General features: G+C 37.2%; 1 protein-coding gene across 4 annotated transcripts in view; it reads left to right on the forward strand.

The window, feature by feature from the left end:
* The window catches only part of LOC139983665 (transcriptional regulator protein Pur-beta-like), a 58,028-nt gene that overhangs the window by 29,106 nt on the left and 10,602 nt on the right, over positions 1-18,320 (forward strand). For 2 of the 4 annotated variants that reach the window (XM_071997381.1, XM_071997378.1), the window contains 4 exons: positions 11,287-11,387; positions 13,555-13,776; positions 17,359-17,479; positions 17,703-17,821. In XM_071997381.1, coding sequence (XP_071853482.1) covers positions 11,287-11,387; positions 13,555-13,776; positions 17,359-17,479; positions 17,703-17,821 — 563 coding nt within the window. Of the gene's footprint in view, positions 1-6,359; positions 6,488-11,286; positions 11,388-13,554; positions 13,777-17,358; positions 17,480-17,702; positions 17,822-18,320 lie in introns of those variants that run through there. The other 2 variants (XM_071997382.1, XM_071997379.1) reach the window with 2 other exon arrangements.

Here is an 18,320-nt window from a genome sequence, read left to right on the forward strand (position 1 = left end):
AGATCTATGTACATTAGAAAGGGTGTTAACTATTGAATTTATGTTAATTAAGTTGTACTTGTGTAAATAGTAAATTTACTATGCTCCTAGCTAACCTGTCTCCTCACAGCCTCAGCACACTCTCCTTCTACCTCAAGTGTATAAGTGAACTGGTAAACCACCTAACATTGTGCGTGTTTAGAACATGTTGGTTATTCGACTATGGCAGTTTGTATCTGCTCGAATCTTACAGAACTGTTGTAATCAGGACCTCTTTCTGTGATTATTGAATAATAATAATAATAATATAATAATAAAATAATAATAAAATAAAATAATAATAAAAATAAAAAAAAAATAAAAAATAAAATAATAAAATAATAAAAAATAATAATAATAAATAAAATAATAATAATAAATGAGACTTATATAGCGCCAAATCAGTAAACAAAAGTTACTGCTCAAAGCGCTTTACAAAGAAAGTAAATGAAGAGGCAGATCCTTAGACCAACTGTACTGTGTGCAGCTCGATACATGATGGCAAATATAAATGGCAAATGTAAATGACAAATATAATGGGAAAATCACATACCTGTAGCTACTGTACTACAGGTACCTGTTTTGACACTACTCATGTGTGTAATCACTGTATGTCGTAAAGGGTCATTTGAACGGACAGACGCACAGCTGTTGTACAGGAGGCCTACTAACCTGCTGCAAGCAGTACTATATATTTAGAATTTTCTGTATATATTTTCATCTTTGCTGCATAGTCAGTACTGTACGTTACACATTAACAGGTATGTCACACATGTACTTACATTACATGTCTGTTCAAAACAAAAACAAATCCACCTTTCATCGAATTACTGTGACAAGTTACTGCTTTGTTTGAGATTTGGGAAATTAATGGTAAAGTATGCTGTATGGGCCCCAAATATATGCTAGATATTCAAATATGGTCACCTTTAGTTTGGTCAAAATTCTTAAACTGGTTTTTATTACAACCTTCGAGGAAATATTCCTCACTGGGACATTCAGCCATCTTGTGTGTTTCTTAAAAATGTCTGAGAACAATTTTGGAGAGTTAAAGACCTCCAGGAAAGTACCTTTTGAAAACTTCTAGCAATTATAGCGTGTTATAATTTGGGGCCTATACTGACTACCTCTTAAGTTACGTGATATTGTAAAACTTTTTATATATTTCAATCCAGGTGAATTTTTTTCATTATAATTATTTTTTTTGACAGCATGGTGAAAGAGGAATTTATATTTGTGGCATTCAGATAAAATTTGTATTCCCCTGAACTGTACCGTAAATTTACTTTCAGAACCCAGTTCATACAATCAGTACAACAGTACTATAGACACTGTTAAGTAATATGGTGTCAATGTGAAAGAAAAGGTCTTTATCGTACAGTATACTGTACATACATTACTGTATGACTGTACATACTTATATAATTTACATATATATTTAGTGGCTGTGTCAATGGTGAATATATGTCAGCTAGATGTGTGTACAGCATATAGAGATCCGATACTACAGTGAGTTGCCAAAGATATTTCCCTCTGTTTGACCCCTTGTACAACTTTGTGAATTTCGTTTTTTTGTCAATTTAATAGAGGAGTTGAATATATGCCAACAAATCTCAAAAGTTTATTTGAGGTTCAATCCAAAGAAAAAGGAAAACGGGGTGAAAACAAGTTAAGATCAGTCATACTGGAATTTCAACCTTTAACATACTGTATATCACCATATAGTTTCCCTTTCTGGTAAATGTGCTAGATTACTCACAAGAGACCACCTGCATGGAATAGGATATATAGGCAGTGTGTAGCAATATACACATGTACAGTATTGTATGGTCATTATGTACAGTACTTAGTGGGTGTGGGTTCAAACCAAAACTATTTGAACAAAAGAGAAAGTACTGTAGCAAGGGGTGGAATTTGAATAATTCAATAACATGTCAATAATTACTAGAAAGTTGGATGTAAGGTATTTGTGTCAAATGATCCTTGGTTTGAGCATACTGTGCATACAGTAAAGGTGACCAGAGTGTTTTAATAGAGATCTGGGACAGAATGTTGAAGATGGAATGTGTGGTGTGGGGAAGAGGTCTATGGGGAGTGGGTCCACCTCTCCTCCCCTTTGAGAATTTTATTTGCATTCCTATAGGTCCTCAGATGCATGGTGATAATGTTTTTCTTTCAAAAATGTGTCTCTTTTTGTGTTAACAAACTGGAGTAAAAATATTTTCTACTTATTTGTATTTCATGGGCTTGTGGTTCTTGCCACATTTCTTAGATTTTGGAATATTTTTCTCCAAGAATGTAATTTAATTATTGTTATTGCCGGGCGGTTAACTTGTAACTATAGTGGTAGTTTGGTAGAGCACAGACATGACATACAATCAACAGCTCTAGTAGGATAGGGCCACCCTACATTGTATAGTAGGATAGGGCTACCCTACATTGTATAGTAGGATAGGGCTACCCTACATTGTATAGTAGGATAGGGCTATCCTACATTGTATAGTAGGGGGGTGTGGGGGTGAGGGCTCAAGATATGTAAACTCAGCAGTTTTATAGGATAATGTTCGTCCCTGTGTAACCTTCAAAGAAAAAAGAATGACAGGGTTTTGTTGTTTTGCATTGGCTGGATGGCCATAAATTGTACATTGCCTTGACTAACGAGCAACTCCTTGTAACAAGCACAGTGCACTGTAAGCTATCTATGTCAGTCACTACTATAGGTATCTCCCTGTTGTCCTTGTTAAGTTGTACACTGGGTGTGCATGGGTGAGTTTATCATATCAAATTTGGTGGTATTGTCAATGCTTGCACAGTGGTTTACAACAATTACCATGGCTACTGTATATATGGGGAGCTCTATGATAACAGTGCAGAAATATTCCACCTATGTAGGCATGGTTTCCATAGACCTGGGAAAAAGATTTTTGACAATGAGGAACCATGGCAACTATCGCTATTTAAAGTGATATTGTATTAACCTGACCTAGAAAAGTTAAGCTTATTATGGCAATGTATTGTGTTTACTAACATGTATGAACATAATTTGTTTTCCCCAGGGGACCTTGAGCTGGGCATGATAGCTGTGCTGTTGTGTTGTGCTTTTTTCCCCCCATTTAACACAGAAAAGATGGAAGAATTTTGTGCAAAGGTTAAGATTGAAGTCTTTGAAAATAATTTTAAAAATTTAGCATCGGGGATCGGGATTAATAGCAATTTGGGGTTACAATCAGCAGTTTCACATCGGCTTGAGAATTAGAGATACAGTATGGAAAAGATGTACAGTACTGTACATTATTAATGCAACTTCAAAATAAAATAAAACTGTGTGCAAACTGCTTATCCACTAGAGAGCCTGTGTAATAGAATGTGTAAAAGTAAGTTGGCCTGACGTTTCGATCCTAGCAGGATCTTCTTCAGAGGCTAAATGACAAGTTACAGTAACAGAGGGGACAAAAACACGCACAGAATACAGACAGGTAAATGAGCACGGTGAACACAATGAGATGGATGAAAGGGGATTATAAGCAGAAAGCAACAGGAGAAGAGGAGAAGAAGGAGATAAACTGTGGAGGGACAAAGAGAGGATTAAAGGCACTCATGTGCATATATGCTGTTGTACTTTAAAGTATACATACATACAATACTGTACTGAATAGCATCAATGCATGTTCAAGAAAGATGTATGGCTGCATTATATTTTGAACATGACTTGCTTCATGTTCATGAATAACATTAGAAGGGATCGGGATCTTTTTTTCCAATTGTGGAATTAAATAAAGTAGGACCCTGGACGCATCCATGTATTTTATAGCGGGCTGGATGGAGGATCAATGTCGGATGCAAGAGCATTAATTTATGCAAGCACGGAATGTGAATGATAATTTTCGACAAATCAATTAGTCGCGTCCGTCTCCCTTTAGACAGGTCTGTCGGTGTTCATGTCTCGTTCGGGTCTACCTTTAATACAGAATTTCCGTTCAGGCGACAGATGTAAAAGTCTTCTGCAGACGAAGGTTGATGTAGAAAGTTATTTCTTTTTACATCAAGGGTCCATAGCCCAAGTTACCCCTCATGCATTCGGAGCATCCATTCTGAGGGGGTTGCTTAGATTGATCTGGTGGGTCGTGGCTCAGACTTCGATCTTGGAAGATCCTGGGCCGTGGGTCTATATGTTTTGTGGGTCATGGCTTCTTATAAGTCATTTTGGTATGTTCTGAGTACTCAAGTTGGCCACGGTTACTGTATGCAGTATCCTTTGGTCCCTCCAGTTAGATTTAACATACATATAATGTGAACTTTACAGTACATGTTGCACTATCTATAGTACTAGCTAACTAAAGGTCACAGGACCTACTGTATGTACACTAAGGTAGATAAATTGATGTGCACCTGTACTTATGTCCACACTCAATGTTGCCATTAAAATCTCATTTTATCACCTACCCTACAGTAATTAATGTACTGAACATGTGTGTGTATAAATGTGTGCACAGAATCAGGGTCAAGTAATTGCCAGTCTAGCATATCTGAGTGTAACTGTCAGATCTATGCAATATATTAGACTATATCAATTCTGTTTAAGTACTGTACTTGATTAGGAGACCATGCATTTGAGCCTACGATATCACAGGACGATTACACGGTACTATTCCTTCATGAAGAATGCGTAGTATCCACGTAGAGCTTCTCATGTCCTAATTATTACTGTACATAGCTCTGTCTTGTATTGTACTTTGTACCTTTTAAAGACATCCTCTTCTTCATTGTGTACATATATGCTGTACTGTACATACATGTGCATGTGTACACATACTTACACACACAAACAGGCAGGCCTATTATAACAGTATGCCATTTCTCTTGCAATGTGTAAAAATTTAAAATGGCCTGCAAGTGGAAATGAATAATTTTCGACAGGGAAAATAAAGTAGATCTAGTATCATGTGTTAGCTACTTAGATCTGGGCATGTAAAAAACGGTCAAGATTTCTGTCTGAAATAATTTCCTGATTGAAAATATTGTGACATACTGTACTGTACACTGCAGTACCTGTGCTGTATTTATGTACAGTTGTGCTGTACGTATGCATGCATTGTAGTACTCAGATTTGCCTTAGCGGTGAAGTTAGGAATCGACTTTACTAAAGTTCACAGTGAATAACGACTGAACGCGATGTGACCGCGACCATTAATTTCGAAAACTAAAGAAGCTTGTGCGCGACAGTTTTGTCAGGTTTTAAAGACTGTGTTTTCCAGTCGGATTCTGTATTAAATTGAAGAGCTTTTGCGTACATGTGTATCTACACTGTACAGTTAGTCAGTTCAACTTATCTTGTTCTTTTGCTTCAATATAGAACTGTGTATTATGTACTGTGACATTTGTCTTGGTAAAGTATGTATGAGTCCACAGTACAGTCAGTTTATTTTACTTGATCAATTATCCAGGATTGAACTTTGAACTTTGTGAGCACTGGAGTTTATAAACAAACTAACGAAAGTACTTGTAATGATAACATGCCAGTCTGCCAATGTATAGCCCAGTACGTGCACAAATATATAGCAAGTACTTGTACTGCACTGTAAATATATTACATGGGTGAATTAGTCTTGTTATTGTAATGATATAGATGGCTATGAGATTCCTTTATGTACATCGGTACCTATACCGTATCATAGCACTGTGCAGTGGCATCACAACATTACTGCACAGCTGAAAGAAATTCTGTTGGATGGTACTGCGTACATGCCGTTTATATACATGTATATTTACTTCACTCCCCTCTTTAATATCTGCAAACATTTATTTGCACTTTCTGAAAATTTTGGAATATTTATCTGGTATCTGAGTGATGTGTAATAATAATTTGCACTAAATGAATGTAAAGGTCTGTTTACATGTGGACATAATTCTGCAGTAAGCTTTTACAGTAGCAAATAGATATATATTACAAGCCTCTGTGGTTACTGTACGTACAGACGTTACTTTCTGGAAGTTCTTTCTCATGAATGGAGCACGCACTGTGCTATTTCAAGCACTGCTTTCAAGCATATATAGAATTAAGCCTTTATTCTCTAACAAGAATCCTGATAATTGTTGCAGGATGTACAGTACATGTATGTGATATCCATTGGAAGGAACCAGTGAGGTTATCCGATCGCAGTAACGATCCATGACAAGGAATAAGAAAAATATATTCCGTGAGGATTTCATTCAATTGATACAATCTGTGTAATTCTTGCTGAGATACTTTTTGGACTACATTTGGATGTTATCTGAGCTTAAATTCCACCTGTAAGCAATACAGTACATGTTTTCATTGCTCATGGTTATGCATGGGATCAAATTGGAGTACTTATAAAGTTTACTGCCTTAAATTCTCTAGGTAATTCATTACCTCTCAAATGAAACAGTGGATGTAATATTTAGCATAGATGTTTAAATTCTGCAAGATTAACAGCCTCCATGGAAGGTAAGTCATACATGTGAAAATTGCAAAAACTTTTAAAGGTGTTTTTAAAAATTTATTTCTATACTCTCTTAATACCTGTCTCCTAAGTGTGTACAGTATTGATGCATGAATGTATACATGTATAGTGTACATCCGTACGTACACGCATACATACACACATGCACGCACCCATGTTGATCCATATGTCTTTAACATACACACATACATCATGATACTGTACATATATACATGCACCACAATCTACCAAGCTTTAGTAACAACTGCAGTAAAAGCCTTGCCCTATCCCTCCCCTCCCCCACTCCATTGACCCTCCATAGGGTAACTGCCCTTTTCTTTGCACTTCTACCATTCCACAATCGATGCCAAAGGAGATGGGGTACTACTGTAATAGTGAAATTACTGTCAATCTTCAACAGCCTTAGAACCAGTTAAGTTGTGCGGTTTTAAGTCACAATTTATACAGCAGTTTTAATTTTAATTCACTAAATGTTTATATAGCCTGAGCTGATGTTACATTTCGTTGACATGCAGTCTGTGTACTGGAACTGGCCTGCTCTAGGGTCACGGTACCTTAGCTGACCAGCATGAACACCCCTGGTACTATACTATGTGTACAACCATAACTTGTATGTTGAATATCTGTTGTGTACATGTATGTACATGTATGCATTTCATCGATACACTAAAACTATGTCTGGACTTAAGTCTTAGGTACAAATATCTAATTGTCTAATAATTGATTGCTGGGAATAATTTGAGGGGTTGAGAGAACATGATATATATGTGTTTATCAGTAAGTTATTAATTCAGAAGTTGATGCTCACGTGGCTAGCTAACCTTACCAAAGTCTAAGCCTCTGTTTTATGTTAAAAAAAAAAAAAATTCACAAAATTCAGGAAATACTAGTATATCACGGAAAGGTCAGCATTGTATAGACATGCACCTTGAACAGCTGAGCTGTTAAAGCAACACAGTTTTGTAATAACATTATTTTATGAATTCTCCTTGTCAAAAGTAGGATGCTGTGGGGGTGGGGAAGGGTGCGGAGGGCAGCTGCAGCATCATGCAGCCAGGCTGCATTTATAAGATATTTACTGTAATCTATTGAATAGTTTCACATGATAATAATCCAATGTTGTCCTCAAGAGTACAAACTGGTAGTGTGTAGTTGGTGCAGGTAGGAGCGTGAGTACACACTTTTTGTCGTTGTTGCCGAGTACGCAAGAGGACACACCCGATCTGCTGTGAGTGCCACAGTAGTACTTGCGAGTACAATTACTAGTACACGCTAGAGTACAGACAGACATGCATTTCTCAATGTGTTGTACTAAACATCAATTGGGAGTTAACATTAATTAAATGTAGGAAAGCCACGCAGACAGGTACAGTAGTTGTTTTATAAAAATCACTTGTTGCTGTTGGCATAATTTAGAAATCGCAGAAGAAACAATGGATAGCATTTAAATTGCTAACTACAAAGTACTACTAAATTACTAATTACAGTATGTAAAATGTGCAAGCTTGTTAAGTATGATTTGAGTCGAATACCCCTTCCACTCTACTAGGTATAGTTTCGTGGGCCTACATACTGTGTACACACAATAGATATGACTGTTGGATCATGATGTCTGCATGATTTTGTTCATATGCATGTTGTAGAGGGATAAACATGCCTAAGTAGTTACAATGGAAATTGTGAATAAGATTCAGCATGTATCGATTCAGAGACTTGCTTTACAGACTTTCTGTACATACTCTAGGGCAGTCAGTCACTGAACATGCACAGTTACTGTACACTACGTAGTGCAGTCACTGTATACATTGTTACAGGGAAGTCTATATTATTAACACTGTACATACGGTTGATCATTGTCACAGGTAAACTGATGTACCTGTCTGATCTGCAGACACGTACATTATGAGAGGAGACAGAAGGTGAAACCTTACATTAGCCGCTGCTGAGGTAGAGTGCATCTTAAAGTGCCGTGTACCGAACACGTTTGTTATGACGATATGCATCAAGATGGTGGTGTATGTGTGAATTGTACACGACAGAGATTATTGAAATTTTTCCCAGAATTACTTGGGATCGGAGCTACTGTAGCTAGCTAGCTCACAAGTTAGTGGATTGTGGCGAGGGATACAGTTTTTGTTATAAATAGTAAATTATGCAGAAATACTCTACATACAGTTAAAATAGACAGTATGCCTGTATGTTTTCATGTTAGTGTCCTTAAATTGTTTATCTTAGAATTGATGATAATTTGTTTGGATGTTTATATAATAATGAATAAATGATCCATAAAGTAGAGAGCTACTGTACACACTGTTTAAAGGAGAGCTGCCTTCTGTACATAGATGTGCAGCAGTGTCTGGCATTTCTGTCAAGATATATAATATGGTCAATCTTGCTTTTTGAAATGAAGCAAGGTTTAATAAACCTTCAAAAATTTGGGATGGAGTGAAAGAAATATATCGAAGAAAAAGGGCATTTTTAAATTTTTTTATACATCCAAAATTTGTAGGCTATGAATAGTTTTGTATGGAGACCTGTGTATACTGTTAAATAATAACAACTCCCAGATCAGTCGTAGCCAACAGGTTGATGTAATCACGTCACTATCGGTGAGATTGATGGGTGCATCCATTTACTGTAAGTACATGTGTACACAACATACTGTATTGGTTAATGGTCATGCAATTGTCCAGAGTGACCTAACTTAATGACAAGATCCAGATTTGTAAAATGATAGAACATTAATTGTACTGTACATGTAAACTACGTACTGTACATATTCCCCCCCCACCCCCCACCCTCCCCCTCCCCCTCCTGTACATAAGGTAACTCTTTTAACATTGCATTGTAACATATCTACTATAAATTTTTTTTTTTTTTTAAAACTTTAAACTGAGGGGCCAATTACTATATCCCTGCATAAAAAAAATTGCAACATTGGTTTCCATGAGTGCCAGTTCATGCAAATACTGTTTCTATGAACCAGATGTAAGCAGCAAGTGTCTCAATTAATTTTCGCAGTTATGTACATTCGTCAATTACGTATTATAATTCGTAGAGCCAGTTTCCCAATTTTTAAGGCGGATGTTTTCAAAATCTTGGGAATAAAAAAAACGGGAGGTTTCCAGACATTTATTAATTTTGCTAATTTATATATCACTTTAATATCATGGCAACAGTACTGACGTGATAAAAACCTGTTCCAAATTCTAACCTAGTGGCAGAGATCTTCATAAACTGCACGGTATGTCTTTCTGAGACCTAGGCTATAAGGACGAAAGTTCGATGTAAACCCTGGTTTCCATCGCACCCCATACTGGCAGCACTGTTAAACATGTCTGACTTTATCCTGCTGCTAGTTAGGGCATAATTAGGAGTAAAACAATTCAGTGAGAGGATTTGACAGACAGACAGGTGGACGGACAGACGGACAGAACAGACGGGAATGACAGACAGACACATACAGTTTGTAAACAATGGCGACCCACGTACAGGAATGTAGTTTCAATGATTAGTTGGTTCTGTGTAACTGTACAGTACAACAATTGGAGCTGTTTTTAAAGAGATTTTTTGTGAACAGACAGTTTTTTTTGTGAGATTTATTTGTGAACAGACAGACAGACACTTTAATACAAAATGAGATAACTGTGCAGCTGGTACAGTAGTTCACAGACAGGGTAATGTCTTGGAAGAGATAAAAGTTATGTACTGTGCATGTAGCTGTGAAGATGAACCGACTGACAAAGTGAAGGTGTCCAACTACATCCGCTGCCTCACATTTTCTGAAGTCGGTTTTAACTCTACAGTAGATGCAGTTCTTTAGCTGGGGATTGTATGTCACTATGTAGACAGACAGACAGACACATTAGAAACTTACAGTGATTATATTTCAGTCGTTATACTCCGTGATTATGATTCAGTGATGATATTATTCCCTAAAATATGGAATTGGTGTTTTCATGTTGGTATATATACATTTATAATATATTTTTACAGGCAAGTTAAACATGTGCCCTATAACTTCATACAAAGGTCATACAGTACAGTGTCTGACCATACTCTCTACAGTATTGTAAGAGTTCATAATTAATTTGTACCGTGAACTGGTTTTCAGAGAAAGTTCAAACGAACATCGCCATGGATCTACTGATCATGAATTCAGGAAGATGTATAAAATCACTTGAAAGATGAGAAAGATGAGAATGAATGAAAGGTCAGCTCCTCGAATTCTTTTGACCAACTGTCTGAACAAGTTGTCATTATTGTGGCTGCCACATGCATTCAATTTCCTATAATATTAACTCCACAGCCCGGACATAATATACACTGTATGCATACACGTTCCACTTTTAGTAACATTGTCATTGCTGCTGCAAGTTAGTGAAAAGTATTCATGAATATACATTAAGTATGTATATAGCCACACCAAAACCTCAAGTTGTTTTCATCTCTCAAAACAAGTTATAATGTGGCAAGTTGCATTGCCTCAATTAGTACACGTGGTATTGTATGATACTACATGTGATGCAGTATTTCTTGGGTTATGGTTAGGGTTAACCCTAACGATTAACACTAACCTAAAGGGTTTTCCCGGTCCACAAGATACATCATTCATTGGGCTGTTTCATGCATGATGACATTGCTCGACATATTAAACCGTGTAATAAACAGTTCTCTTGGAGGATTGGCTGATAGCCTGGATTGACGCAGACTTAAATACTAACGATAATATACTCGAAATGAAAGATCATTTGACATGCTCTCACATCTCTTCTCTTCACAGACGTACAAGAGCTCGCCACCAAAACCCTTCACATCCAATCCAAGAAGTACTACCTCGATGTCAAACAGAACAGGAGAGGGCGCTTCCTCAAAATAGCCGAGGTGAGGACAGTAAAAAAAAAAAAAAAAAAAAGCTCATTCCCCCCGCAATTTAGGCTTCCTACACTTTGTGATGGAGCTGTCTCCTCGCAACACACAGATTCGGTTATTTTACCACGGTATTGGAAAATTAGTAATTTTGAACAGTGGTATGCAGGGAAAAAAGGATCTGGAGAGTGGACATGCCCCCCCCCTGATACCCCTATGGCCCCTCCATTTACAGTTATGGGTCTACATAAATAAGTCGGGGAAATGAAGATTTTCTCCCTCCCCTGCACCTTCATCTTTGACATCTGTACAAGTCACCGTTTTTAAAGAAGGGAAAGTAACCCACACTTATACGGATAGTTGTATCTGCCGTGCCCTTGCCAAAGAAATATTAAATTTGCTATTAATGATACTGAGTGGAAAATGCCTCAAATAAGGTGTTGGCAGGTACATCAAACCTAGATATTTCAAGTTGAATTTATTTAAATACATGTATTATATGTGACGACCCTTCCTCTTTAACAGGTGTGTCTCCATTGTACGTACACACTTTCCCATACTGTACATGTACAGTATATACCTAAACTAACCAATTGGTAAACATAATTTTGTGCTCTAACGCCCTCTGTAGCCTACTTCTAAGTTCAGGGTCACCGACCTTTTCTCATCTAGCCAAGAGGTAATATACAAGGATGGCTTTCCACCTGTTTTGCATTTTAATGTCCATGATGACTGGGAGTGATTTTAGAAATGTGGCTGCTAGACAAATCTGTCTCCCCCCCCCTCGCCCTTTTATTTTGCTGGCCTATTATGTCACCTATAAACTTATAGGCATTGCAATTAGCTCATTTGGGTGTTAGAAGGAATGTACATAATGATCAAACTATAAGTAAAATATTAGAAGTTGAAGTAGGGGTTGTTACGTTGAAATATTTATCAAAGTTCACATGTTGACTTCAATATGAGCAGGAAAATGTTAAGTACACACGTATAAATCTGAATATCACAGACAGTGTTGTGTCATGTGCACTGCACTGTCCTTTGATTGAACTCTATTGGTTAACCACATTATAGTTGGTAACAAGTGGTGGTGGTAAAATGATCAGTATGGGGCAGCACTAATAAGGACCAGTTTAATACATAACCATGCATAATCTTCAAATTGCTCTGGTTAACCACATAATGACCGGATCAGTTGGGTGGTCTCTGTTTAATAACATACCCTCAGTGATGGCATTATGGTCACTCACCCATCTGACATTACAGGAACTATTCAGTCAGGACTCTTTTGTTATAATATTTACTGTCATAGCTTTGTTGACTAATTCTTGTCCTGGGGGCTTTTCCTGTTACTTCCAATGCTGCACAGTTTGTCAGAGTTTGTGGTATGTTAAGGAAAATCGGTCTGTTACTGTGCCATGGTATCTTTGTAATCACAAAATGTGTTTATTAATACAGTTTGCATATAAAAATTCACACAAATGTTGCATTTAAGCAAATGGACATTTTGATGGTAAATTGGTACAGCCAAATGCAAGAAAAAGGGGTTGACATGACAGTTTTATCAAGAGTTTTATCAAGATACTGTGTACAGTAAGTTGATAAAGGAGTCTTCGATCAACTTTAGGAGGCTAGACCAAGTTTTGGACATTCTCCAAACTGAGTGGCATTCCCTTGTCATGGAAGTCTACTGGAAGTCTACTTGTCCATTGCACAAACATGTTTGCAAGTTTTTCAAGCCTCATGGAGAGGGGGGGGGGAGGGGCTGGGAGGTAGGGTGTGGGGCTTGTTAACACCTAGAGGGTTTTTTCTTCAACTTCGATGCAATTGCCAGTCCTTGTGGTGTGTGAAGATGAACCTGTTTTATACTGCATTGTACTTGAATGTTCACAAATGTGAAGAATAAATTATGCATCAAAATGTTAAACAAACACCGGTCGAAGTTTATTCGTAATTTATCCGAAAACCAAGATAACATTGACATATAAGTAGCGGTAATAATAATAACCGTGTCGGTTCATTAATAGGTTCGATCGACTGAAGCCGAGACATTCCCCAGAATGAATTTTACATTTACATTAAATATATTTAAATTTTGAATTGAAATTGTCAAAGTTGTTGCCCAAACTTGTTGTTCTTTTCCTTCCCTCCTCCCCCCTCCCCCCTTCCCCGACGATTTTAGGTCCCAGGTCGTGGCCCAAAGAAGAGGCTAACACTGCGCATGCCTGCGGCGGCGGAGTTACGAGATTACCTTACAGATTTCAGTGAGCATTACGCACAGCTGGGACCAGCAAACCCAGACAACATCCCAGAAGACGGACGGATAAAGAGCGAACAGATCATCTCCGACAACAGAAGATACTATCTAGACCTGAAGGAGAATAACAGAGGTCGCTTCCTAAAAGTAAGAGGAGGGGAAAGGAAAGAGGGGATACGGGGTGTGTTTAATCGTTGAAGTTTCATTTGCTTACTTCCACCACTTATGTAATTGTGATCTGAGCCCTGGGGAGGGGGAGGGAGGGAGGAAGGTACCTCCTCCAAATAGTAAACAGAAGTTATACAAATGACAGACTTGCTTTCCGCAGGTTTTGGTGATTTTATAGAGGTATGCAGTGTGTTATGGGAAGAAAATCTCCACTACCCCCTCCCCTACCTAAGTGTAAAAGTTCAATTCATGTATAAAAGGCCTCTTTGGTTATATTTTTTGTGACATTTGAACTTGGATCCAAATTTAATGTAGGAATGAATTCAAGATTTCTATGAAGCAATCTGTCATTTAATTTATTTTTTATTTTTTAAATCTGTTGTCTTTTCATTTAATTGTAATATTTCAGTCATTTGCAAGAAATACAAACTGCTCACATTTATTTACTCTTAAAACAGAATATTAACTGTGCTACAAAATGAGAAATTAAAAACATGCATGTAGATATTTCCCAGAAAAGTAAGGGGAGAAAAGAGTGTTGGGGACAGGATTGTGTCCGAGAGAAGTGACTATAAAGTTATTAAGATCTTGTGTGTGATGTTGAGGTCGTAAGTACTGCTGTGTATGACACATGGTTAGGCTATGATCACAAAAACAGAACTTATTAATGTTTTCACAGTACAGCCCCTTCTCACGTGGGTTTCGAGGAAAGGGTTAAGCATAATTTCAAAAAAAAAGTTGCCAAGGTTCTGAAGCCAGAAGATCTCATAATGATCCCAGCAGAAGTGATGGGTTTTATCTCTGTGTTAAAGAAATATGAAAGATGTTTAGAGAACTAGAAAGTGGTTTTTGTGATCATACTTAAATTTAGCAGCATGAAAAGGCTGTGCAAATTGACCAAATTACTATGTACAGAGAGCAGTAAATAGATATTATATAAATATGAATTTCTGTATGGAGAAACTGAGCGTCCTTACAATTTTGATTCAATCCATAAAATTTAGTCACAAATAATAGAGGATTCATTCCATATAGTGATTCCCCTGTAGGATTAATTCACGTAACTTTCTTTACAAATAAAGAAAAGTTCAGGTTGACCGAATGCCCTTAAAACTAGCATTCATAGCCGTTTTCTCAGAATTTTTGGCAGTATACATATATATATCCCTGCACTGCAGATGCCTGAAAGAATTCTAGAATGGCACAAATAATATTTCCACAACCAGTTGATCGTTTAATATTGAGGCACTTCACTGATAGGCTTGTAGTTGCAAAGTGTTGTACAGTATGTACAGTATACATACTGTAGTTGGGAGTTAACAATACCTTAGCAATGAATAAAACACAAATTAAAAAAAAAAAAGAAAAAAAAGGGCATTCTAAGTCAGACATAGATGTATGCTTTAATACCGTTAATCCAAATTAAAAAGCTGAGCGTCTAAATTCTTAAGCATTAGGAAGTTAGGAAAGGTGTAGTACCAGGGAGCAATGTTTCGGAAGGGTTCACATCACTACTATGTCAAGCCCCCTGTACACAATCCTACCGGAATGTGTACACATTTTACCATGCATTCAGTTCGTGTCACTTTAAGTGTTTGCACTTCCCTCTCCATAGCAAGTAGTTATGATATACATTAAGTTTTCCAAAGGAAGTTGCTTGCCAGCAAACTAGGTTTTAATATAAGGACTTTTGCAAGGAAATGTCAAAGGTCATGAAGAAAGCCTGCATTTAATAGGATTACATCCAACTTTGATTCTTTCCAGCTTAGAGAACTGGAAAGAAAGGAAATGAGGTAACTGCTGTTTGGGGGGTCAAGGTAAAACCTAAAGTGGTCCCCAGAATAATCATTGTGCAGCTTTGCATGTATAATTATTAAAATTGGTTTTTGAAAGTAGCTTTCGATTTTGTCAGTACTGCTTTGGAATGGACTCCGCAGGAAATTTGTGATATATAATATGATGTTGTAACTAGGATCAGTAGGGTGGGTGTGTCCTGTTGGAAACTTATTATCAATGTTTGACTAGATGCAAATTATTAGTCATTAATCATTTATGTTGTACAAATGTGCTACATATTTGGTACAGGTACAAACCACTATGTTACAAGTACGAACCAATGTACTATGTTACAAGTACTATCCAATGTACTATGTTACAAACTGTACAAACCAATGTACTCTGTTACAAGTACAAACCAATGTTCTATGTTACAAGTACAAACCAATGTTCTATGTTACAAGTACAAACAAATGTACTGTGTCACAAGTACAAACCACTTTGTTACAAGTACAAACCAATGTACTCTGTTACAAGTACAAACCAATGAACTATGTTTCAAGTACAAACCAATGTACTATGTTACAAGTACAAACCAATGTGCTATGTTACAAGTACAAACCAATGTGCTATGTTACAAGTACAAACCAATATACTATGTTACAAGTACAGTACAAACCAATGTACTCTGTTACAATTACAAACCAATGAACTATGTTACAAGTACAAACCAATGTACTCTGTTACAATTACAAATCAATGAACTATGTTACAAGTACAAATCAATGTACTCTGTTACAATTACAAATAAATGTACTATGTTACAAGTACAAACCAATGTACTATGTTACAAGTACAAACCAATGAGCTATGTTACAAGTACATACCAATATACTATGTTACAAGTACAGTACAAACCAATGTACTCTGTTACAAGTACAAACCAATGAACTATGTTACAAGTACAAACCAATGAACTATGTTACAAGTACAAACCGATGTACTATGTTACAAGTACAAACCAATGTACTATGTTACAAGTACAAACCACTATGTTACAAGTACAAACCAATGTACTCTGTTACAAGTACAAACCAATGAACTACAGTATGTTATAACTACAAACCAATGAGCTATGTTACAAGTACATACCAATGTACTACACTATGTTAAAATTTCAAACCAATGAACTATTGTAGTAAAAATATGTGGGCTTTAGCTTTCCATCTTTCTAATCTGTCTTGTTGTCTTTTACACTTGTCACATTGTGTCACACATTTTGTCACACATTGTCACATTTTGTCACACATTTGTGGTGCACATTTGCTGGATCAGGATCCTTCCCAAAGGGAGATCACGATTTGGTTGTTCTGATCCTGAATACCGGAGTATCCACACTACGATATTGGTTGTCCTCGTGGGGTTAGATCCTCCTTGCATTACCAAATGTGAGCAAGGATTTACTCATGCATTGACTGTTTGTTTATTTCGCTCCTCGCTTACCTGTCTCCTCACAACCTGAGCACCTGTTCTACCATGCCTATAATGTCCATGGTAACCCTTTAACACTGTGTGCCCTTCATGACCAGCTCCCGGTCATTGCTCCTCCTTCTCATTCTACCATGTTAAGTTACTACAAGTGTTTTATTCGATTTGAGTATTTCCATTCTCTGTAAGGCTCTACCAAGTTTCTCAGTACTTATTTTCAGGTCAGTTTCCCATCCCAAGTAGGAAGTTTTCATCGTGGAAGTTGACTTTAATCTTTTCTCTCTTTTTCTTAAACAGGTTTCACAAACTGGGGATAGAGGGCCTAGAATACAGATAGCCGTACCTGCCCAAGGGCTGGTAGAATTTAAGAATGCCCTCACAGAACTTTTAGAAGAATTTGGGACAGATGACCCATCAGGTACGATATAAGCAGATTAAACAATTAAGACAAGTGCCTAACCTAATTACACAAGAGATATTGCAATGTGTGTGGTCCTCAAGCTGTTTGTTGGGTTTGTCGGGTGTTTGTGCGTCCGTCTAATCATTTAACGATATGATTGCTCCGCAGGGACTCTCTCCAATTGTATCCCTGCCTCTCTCGCCAATCTCTCTCTTTTTTCTCTTTTGCTTTCTCTTGACAGTAGAGGAGAGCCAGGCCCCTCTTCCAAAGAGTCAACAATTCTGGGTAGAGAATAAGCATTTTTTTTTCGATATTGGTAGCAATTACAGAGGTGTGTACATGCGGATCAGTGAAGTACAGGTAAGACGATTGTCGAAATCAAAGCGAGTTTTAGGCCTCGTCGATTGAAACAAATCGAGAAAAGTCGCCATTTGCACGTAGTCGTATCAAGCTTGTGGTACTGGTGTAGCATTTGACTTATGCAGACAGGAAGTGGACGTCAAAATTAATTGGAAAGTTATTCTTATCAGCTCAAAGGATCGCAAAAATGTGTCAGTGGTGGGAACCGTTGTGGACGTGACCAAGGTTACCTCAGACGGACCGTCAGGATATGCTAAATTGCATTCATCCGATATAAATAGAAATAAGTGTGATAAATCTAATTATTTATAGTTGAAATGTTTACTTTGCTATAATTCAATAACAGGTGTTCATGAAATGATGAGTGACACAAAACAGGAATATGTTTGTGTCACAGGGCAAGTAGAATTCCCCTTGGTATGAGTACAAGTAGAATTCCCCTTGGTAGGAGTACTAGTAGAATTCTCCTTGGTATGAGTACTAGTAGAATTCCCCTTGG

Source organism: Apostichopus japonicus, chromosome 16, assembly GCF_037975245.1.
Source record: "Apostichopus japonicus isolate 1M-3 chromosome 16, ASM3797524v1, whole genome shotgun sequence".
Classification (NCBI taxonomy): Eukaryota; Metazoa; Echinodermata; class Holothuroidea; order Aspidochirotida; family Stichopodidae; genus Apostichopus; species Apostichopus japonicus.